At 33.9% G+C, this 8848-nt stretch overlaps 1 protein-coding gene across 1 annotated transcript; it reads right to left on the bottom strand.

Annotated features, from left to right (window-relative positions):
• Positions 1 to 668: 668 nt before the first annotated feature.
• Positions 669 to 4652, bottom strand: LOC142619148 (LRR receptor-like serine/threonine-protein kinase EFR). The gene is made up of 2 exons (XM_075792223.1): positions 1858 to 4652; positions 669 to 1137 (listed from the first exon to the last, which is right to left on the bottom strand). The coding sequence occupies exons 1-2, from the start codon at positions 4547 to 4549 to the stop codon at positions 677 to 679; spliced, it is 3153 nt and encodes a 1050-aa protein (XP_075648338.1). The 5' UTR covers positions 4550 to 4652; the 3' UTR covers positions 669 to 676.
• Between the last annotated feature and the right edge of the window lie 4196 nt (positions 4653 to 8848).

Consider the following 8848-nt stretch of genomic DNA (forward strand, 5'->3'; position numbering starts at 1 on the left):
ATTTATTATTTATTTAAGCTGAAAATATACACACCGTACTAAAACCTGTAGCAGAAGTGTTCAATATACTTTTATTGTCAAAAAGTAGTGATATCACTGGTATAAATACACAAGTAAGACTGCCATATTCAGAAGAAGAAAATACCCTGAGTAAATCATATCCTGAACATTTTGACAAAGAAGATTGAACTAGCAAGCCAATGCTCAACAAGGATATGGAAGAGGTTTCAATGATCACTTTTGATAGTTTCATGCTCTGCAGTCCAAACAAAAAGTTTGTTATATTCCTTATTTCCTAGACTAAAAAAAAATAAACAATGAACGTAGGCACAAGAACTGCTATTGCATCTGCATGAGACCATTTGAAACAACAAATATGAAGGAACCTTTCTTAAGGTTGTGGGTCTAAAAAGGTGAAAATTTTTAGTCAGAAATCTAATTTATAAGGAAAATTCTTAGTTTACATTATACTAGTATTGTAAATTTACATTGTACACATTTGTTTAGTCTACAGTGTATGGTTTACATTGATAGTACAATGTAAACCTATAATCACCCATTTGCGTTTATGCAAAATTAATAGAAATCAATCACATTATGAGATAATTGTCATTGGTGACTTTATTTTTAGGCAAATTAAAATTTAAAATATTTAGAGGTACCTCAAACTAGGATTTCACTGTCCACTGCGGATGCCACAACCAAGATAAGCATTTTTGATCAGGTGTAGTTCTCTGGTAACTTCCTCCATCTTCATTCTTTCTTTTGGTGACTCCATTGAGCACGCAAGTCCAATTTCAAGGATTGAGACTAAGCACTTATGCATATTGGCATCCATTTGGGACAAGTTTGCAATACTACCTTGAGCATCTTCGTCTACATGAATTTCATTGTCATTATTATCTTCTCTAGTTGCCACAATTGCAATTGGTGTTGCGACAACTTCTCTGGGTAAAAGGATTGGGTCCACAATTTGAACAACTCTTTCCGGCAATCCCATTTTAGCAAAATTGTGAAGATTGAAATCATTTTTAAACATTTCATCAGTGGGTCTCTTTCCTAGAAACATCTCTAGTAGTAATATTCCATAGCTATACACATCCCCTTCCATCGATGCCTCACCACTCATGCCATACTCTGCAATTAAAAATTTAATTATGATATGTAAGGAAATGTTGCAGTTGTTTACAATGATAATTGGCATTTAATGTAAGTACAAATTCTTTTAATTAGTCAAAATAGAAAAAAGAAATTAAATGTAAAAAAGAACATGAAGACAGAAGCCATCATGGGAAAGTGCGCATGTTCTAGTGCGACATTTCTCTCTATTATTTATTAGTGATTCTGTTGCTTCATATACCTCCCAAATAGTTTGCTCAAAAAAAAAAAAAATTATATATATATATACCTCCCAAATAGTTTGTAAACTTCTTCATGTGGAGCAAATCTATTTAAAAATAAAAAATCACTTCCTTCCATATGCCGTAAATTTATTACAAGGAAGCAATATTTGTAATTTATTGTATACACTATCTTTAGAATATAATAGGATAACATCTATGAAATCAAATAAAAGAAAAAAAAAATAACAACTTAAAAATACAAATTTAAATCATATCAACAACATAAAACAAAATCACATCAATCTAAAGTAGAATTCTAAAGAAAATTAATCAACCTAAAATAGAGATGCAAGATAAAGAAATCCCCCAAAAACTAAAAAAAAAATGTGAGAGAGAGAGAGAGAGATTTAATATCCTCCCTTTATAGTTGTAACTAGTAACGTAATCGCCAAAAATAAAACAATAGCTATAAATATGTTTAAGGGTATCGCTACAAGAATTGGAAACATATTACCTGGAGCAGCATAACCAATTGACCCCTTTATCCCAATTGAGCTAGTTTGCTTTGCAGAAGAACCATCAGTAATTGAGAGGAATCTCGCTAAACCAAAATCGCTTACATGAGCAACCATGTCATGGTCAAGAAGAACATTGCTTGGCTTTAAATCACAATGAATGATAGGTTGTGCAGAATGGTTGTGAAGATAATCTATTGCAGAAGCCACATCAATTGCAACATTTAGTCTTTGAAGAAGGCTTAAGTTCCTCGATTGATCTTCGTTGGGTATCCCGGGATGCAGCCAAATATCTAAGCTCCCATTTGTCATGAATTCAAAGACTAGTGCTTTGAATTGATTTCCACCATAATCCATGCTAGAGCAACATGTTAATATCTTAACAAGATTTCGATGCCTAATATTTCGTAATGCATTGCATTCAGCCATGAAACTTTTGGAAGCTCCCTTGTGTTGAAGGTTAAGGACCTTTATAGCAACTAGTCTTTCTTCTTGATCAAGAACTCCTTTATATACAGAGCCAAAACTGCCCGACCCAATTAAATTATTTGGAGAAAATCCATTAGTTGCTTGATAGAGTTCTTTGTATGACACATTTAGAAGGAGGTCTATTGTTGGAACCATAGAACATGATTTCTTTTTTGATTTTTTCATCCAATAAAGAACAAAAAGGAATGAAAACAAAATGAAGAATAATACAAGGGAAATAATTATAATTGCTAGTTTGAATCGAATGGAACTTCTGGGTTTAGTGACTTTTACAGGGCATTTTGGCAACTGCAATTGTGGTATACCACCACAAAGGTTAGTATTTCCAATCAATGATATAACACTTGTGTTTTTGAAAATCCCTTCAGTTGGTACCTCACCCTCAAAATTATTGAATGAAAGATTCAAAAATTCTAAAAAGGGAAGCATCTCTAAACCCTTTGGAAGGGATCCTGATAGGTTATTTTGTGAAACATCTAGACGCCGAAGACCTCTCAAAGAAGCCAAAGATGATGGTATGGCTCCTTTGAAGGAGTTCCCTTGCAAGTAAAGATGTTCCAAGATCAAACAACTTCCTATAGATGTTGGAATTTCACCAGACAAATGATTGTTAGAGACATCCAGTTCATTAATATTTTTCAGATTAGCAACTTCAAATGGAAGTTTGCCAGTAAGCGAGTTATGTGACAAATTAAGGAATACTAGTGAAAGGGAAAAAAGACCAGGATGCTGAGGTATGGATCCATTAACTTTATTTAATGAAATGTCTAAGAGCTGCAAAAGTTGGCAATTTACAATACTTGGAGGTATGGTTCCTTCAAATAGGTTTTCATTTAAATAGAGTTGGAACAACTCAGTAAGGTTGCCTATAGAGGTTGGTATTTCTCCAGATAGACTGTTTCCACTTAAACCCAATACTTGCATCTTCTGAAATCTCCCGAAACTAGCTGGAATGATTCCTGTGAAGTGGTTATAATCTAAGCCCAAGGCAATTAATTTGTCGAGGTTTGCTAATGATGCAGGAATAGTTCCAGATATTTCATTCTGTCCCAAAGATAAAAAAGTGAGTTGGTTGGACAAGTTGGCTATAGAATTGGGCAAAACGCCTCCAAATCGGTTGCTATTTAAGGTCATGATGCCTAGTTTGCTACAGTTTGTCAAATATGTTAAGAATTTCAAGCTCCTTCCTAAATTATTGTTAGTTAAAACTAGATCGTGAAGATCCAACAGATTTCCCAAAGTGGTTGGAACTGATCCCAAAATATTGTTCCAAGGTAAAAAAACTCTTCGAAGATGAGTTGCATTGCATAATGATGTAGGAATTGGCCCAGAGAACTCATTTTCACCAAATAGAAGTTGTTGGAGATTAGGAAGATTGATGCCCATGTTGGCTGGAAGTGTGCCATTAAGTTGGTTTCCTACAACTGCAACGATTTGGAGAGATGAAACATTATAAAGAGAGGAAGGGATCGTACCTGACAATTTACAGGTCGAAATTGCAAGCGCTATTAAGCTTTTTAATTGGCCTATGGCATCTGGAATATTTCCCCCCAAATTATTGTCCGCAACACCAAGAATTGTGACTGACGAAAGATTTCCTAGAGATGGTGGGATCCCTCCTGTCAAATTGTTATCCTGAAGCACAAGCTCTTTCAGCTTCATCAAATTGCCTAGCTTTGATGGAATCCTCCCTTTAAGCTTATTCAAAGCAATATTTATGAACATAAGGTTGGAGCAGTTGGACAAGCTAGATGGTATTTCCCCTTCCAACATGTTACTGGTAAGCCTTAGTTGTTGCAATCGGAACAAATGGCAGATTTTTTGTGGAATTTCACCACAGAAGCTGTTATTATAGAGGCGGATGACCATTAAAAAGGTGAGGTTTCCAACATAAGGTGATATGGATCCGTGTAACTCGTAGCTTTTTAGCTCCAAGCGAGTAACTCTTTGATGCCTGCGGCCACATGTGATTCCAAGCCAATTACAGAAGTGCATAGAATTATTCCATGAGCTCAATATTTTATATGGATCATGAGTTACTGATTCTTTGAATTTGAGCAAAGCCAAACGATCAGTCTCGTTTGTTGGAGCAGTGGTGGTAATGGTGGGTTGCAAGCAAAGTAGCCATATGGAAAAGAGAAGAATCACATGAAGGTCTATAGAACAAGATGATGCACACAAATTCGTTTGGTGAGGCGGCATTTGGTTTGGAATAGGAAGCTGGTGAAATATTAGGTGTTGTGTGTGGAATGTTGGCTCACTCACCCTTCGACTTGGGAGTGGTTGGTCAGTTCACAACAAGCGATCAAACATGATGTATTTGCTACACAAGCAAACATAATAGGGGATATATATACACACACATCAACAAATGGCAATCACCAATATATCCCTATTCATATGTCAGCATGAGAAGTTGGATGAGTTTCCATTTTCTATGGCTAATGTGGAAGTGGAAGTGGTCCAAATTTCCAATCAGCCCGTGAAAGAGTGATACACATTGGCTGTTTGGACCAGATAATTCTTTCCACGGTGTTTGACACTTCGTATAATATTTTTCTTTTTTCCAACCCGGTTTCGCACTTTGCCTTTTCCTGGTTTTCCACATTGGATGACTTTGGACTTTGGAGCATGATAATTTTCCACCGTGTGTGACACTCACAAAGATTCTTTTATTCTTCTGCTCTGTTTGTCAATTTGTTTTTTGTCTATTTCCACATTGAATGTACGAGCCATATCCTCAATTCATGTCTACACTGAAACTATTTTTTCATTAAGATGTTGGTCACTTGCAAACACCGGATTGATTTATTTCCAGCAAAAAACATCTATACAATATATCCTGTCGCACCACTTCAAGTTTATTATAGCACAAAAACTATTTTACACACCCCCAAAAGCAATCGAAATCATGATTTTCATGCAGAAATCATTACTTGAAATCATGATTTGAGTTGTTTTTTGGGGTTGTGTAAAACAGTGTAAATCATCTTGTGTGCAATAGGTTTAATCCTTCTATTATATCTGAAAAATGTTGTTTAGACTTTTACAACAACCATATCCAACAAAGATATCCTATTTGTTGATACCGAATTTTGTCCACCTTGTTTTATGTGCAAAATATCATTTTGCTCTCTAAATATCAAAATCCATATTTTTCACCAAAAGGCTATGAGAATGATGAATGTGATCTCATTTATTTTATTTTATTTCAATTGGATGACCAAATACCCAATTTCACAATCTCAATGGGAAATGACCAAAAAATACCATTTTGAGCCAAGATTAGTCTGAGTTGACTTGTAGTCAAGTAAGGTTAGAATTTTCATCAAATCTTTATTAGGTTCCATCAATATCCATAGTTTGGAAAGTTTTTTCTTAAATTTAACCAAATTTTACTCTGGTCAACCTAGACTTTTTTTTTTTTTTTTGAGAAAGAACGTATCGTAATTTTATTAAGTAAAACCAGCTATGTCAGCCAATACAACAGGGACTAAAAGTGGTGAAACGTCCTCCATCCATACTAAAAAATCGGAAACACAAATAGCATGACGAGCTAACTTGTGAGCAACAATATTACCCTCTCTCTTTACATGAGAGTAGTGTAATTCATTAAAAAAATTAACCTTATTTCAAATCTCATCTAGCACTAAACCCACAGCAGATGGGAACTCCATATCATCAGGTAAAGCCTTCACTAGCACAACCTAGACTTGGTTCAAAATAAATTGAAATCAAACCGTCTGATAGGGATAAAATCAAGATTAATTTATGAGTCATTAAATTCCCTGCTAACAACAATACATGGTGGCTTGAAGTTGCAATTAGAGCACAATTGCAGATCCGGATGTTAGATTAGATAAAGAACTAGTGGAGTCGATTGCAAGCAAAAACTTGGAGGGCTTGAGTACATAAATACTACAATATTTGGAGGGTTTTATAAGTATTCTGTACTGTAACTTATTTAGTATAGGACGCATGAAAAATACAAAATTATATCACAGTTTTTTTTTTTTTTAATTTCAAATTTGGATATATAAAATAGGATTTAAAACTCATATTATCTACTACATGCTGATTATTTTTTATCATTCCTTATTTAATTTATAAAAGACTACCAATTAATCTAACTCACAGGCAGAGCCAGAGGGGTCGAGAGGGGGCAATTGCTGAAGGTGAATTAAAATGAACATGATGGATCTAAGTGATTGATGTGACGGTACAAAGGTGACGGATTGATAATAACAGACAAGGAGGTCGGATCCACAGTGGACGAATAGATACAACGCAGTAGCCATTGGCCCCAAGAACCCCTAAAGAGGATTTACACTTTATAATTACATTTGATGTGGCTTTGCTTGATCTCCACGCAAACGTGTATGAGAAGAATTCTTGAGTCACACGTTTAAGCCTTGATCAAAGGATTCCTATAAGGAAAAGAACTCTAGAAGGTATGTAAAAGGAAAGAGTTCCAATTTTATAAGGAAATGACTTCATGGTCAAGGCACGGAGGTTAACCCTATACTACTATAAATACTCTAAAACCCTCATAAATTAAGGTACGCATTATTGACTCCACTCTGGCACTCTAGGGTTGTGAAAAATTCTTTCTTGACCTTCGGAGGGTTTTTGGCCGGCACCACACCGGTGCTCTCTGTTAGATCTTCGCTTTTCGTTTTGTAGGTGTTGTTTCGATTTGGGAGTGTGTGTAGCTTATTGGTAATTTTTCGGCATCATCAGTTGCTAATATTTAGGAACTATAAACGTTTTGCCCCCCTACCATGGTAAAAACAAAAACCCCTTCTCTATTTTTATAAGATTTTCTTGACACAGAATAATATGGAAAAAAAAAAAAAAAAGATTTCCTAACACGGTAAAACGCAACACTAGAGTCAAAAGCCTAGTGTTTTATCTTTTTCATGCTATTTACGGAATTATGCCTTCTATTTAGTGCTAGTCGCCTGTTTAGAAAAGAAACAAAGTCACGCTCACGGCACTTTTAGTGTTTCTTCTTTTTTATTTTTTCACTCCATTTTTTATTTATAGTCACAACATTTCCATTGATGGGTTTTATACTTTTTACACAAATTACTGTTATTTAAAAATAATAATAATAACCTTCCTAATGGCCTTGAATGGTACTAAAACCCTAAAGCCTCCTATGTCTTTTTTTTCCCCTCTCTCTTGAAATTTCAGTTTCAAACTCTAGAATTTTGTTATAAACCAAAATTTTAAACCAATCACATTCATTACTATATTAGTTTTTGTATGTTTTATGTAGTAAAACTTATGTAGTAAAATTTCAAATTTGGATAAATATAATAGGATTTAAAACCCATATTATCTACTAATGCTGATTATTTTTTATCATTCATTATTTGATTGACAAAAGACTACCAATTAATCTAACTGAAACTTAAAGCACAGCTTTGTTTTAAGGCCATTTATATCATATTTGATAAAGGTGAGGTTATTACAAGCTATCATCACGATAACATGCCTCTAGTGTTTAAAAAATAAATGCCAAAAAGAAAAAAAGAAAAGATATAGTGTTTTAATATAGTAGTCTATCAACTACTCAATTTATGATTATCAATCAGAAGAAAATGAGTGGGCTCTTAGTTAATGATATTAGTAATTTCACATTCCAACTTGGATGCTTGGACTATGACTGATGGCACTTCCATTTCCACATTGGATGTTTGGACCAGATAATTTTTTCCACCGTGTTTGACAGTACTTCACTTGATATTAAAATTTTCCTGCCCAGTTTTCCACTTTCCTGGTTTTCCACATTGGATGAACTTTTTTTGGAGCATGATAAATTTCCATCGTGTTTGACACTGCAAGATTTTTCTATTTTTCCGCTCTTTTTGTCACTTTGCTTTTTACCTATTTCCACATTGAATGTACGGGCCATATCCTTAATTCATATGTTGATACCCTATTTTGACCGTCTTGTTTTACGTGTTAAAACGAGTAAGACATCCCTTAAAATAGAGTAAACGAAAAAATGATATTAATGGTGGGTTTGTAAAAATCAATAAGAAGTTGGTCACATAAATAATTTGTAAAATTGTTATAAAATAGTTTGAGACTGTAACATTACTCTTAACAATTTGTCATATAGTCTTTATTGTGATTTTTGTGAAACTGATGTGTTCATAACTTTCACTAGTATGTAACCCATGCTTAAGCACAAAAATAATAATTTGTAGTCGTGCTATTGATTTTAACTGGTAAGTTGCTCGTGCGATGCATGAATAATTTTGTGAATAATGTTGAGATATTAAAATTTTTGAGATGTTAAAAACAGTTTTGAATAATGTTGTACATAAATTATAAAGAAAAAGTAAACTAAATTAGAGTAAAGAAATATATACATTTTGAGATATTAAAAATTGGTTTAGTAGCTTCACTGCATTTTTGTAGCCTTCTTAAGGTAAGATTATTATTTTTTTTAATCATGAAACCAAAAATAAATGCAAAAGAGTAACGGGA

Source organism: Castanea sativa, chromosome 12, assembly GCF_040712315.1.
Source record: "Castanea sativa cultivar Marrone di Chiusa Pesio chromosome 12, ASM4071231v1".
Lineage (NCBI taxonomy): Eukaryota > Viridiplantae > Streptophyta > Magnoliopsida > Fagales > Fagaceae > Castanea > Castanea sativa.

Excerpts from the sequence above, each read along its gene's own strand:
- LOC142619148 (XM_075792223.1), bottom strand. The coding sequence starts at position 4,549 with ATGCCGCCTCACCAAACGAATTTGTGTGCATCATCTTGTTCTATAGAC. Across the intron at positions 1,138-1,857 it reads AATTGGTTATGCTGCTCCAG|AGTATGGCATGAGTGGTGAG; the intron begins GTAATATGTTTC and ends TTTTAATTGCAG.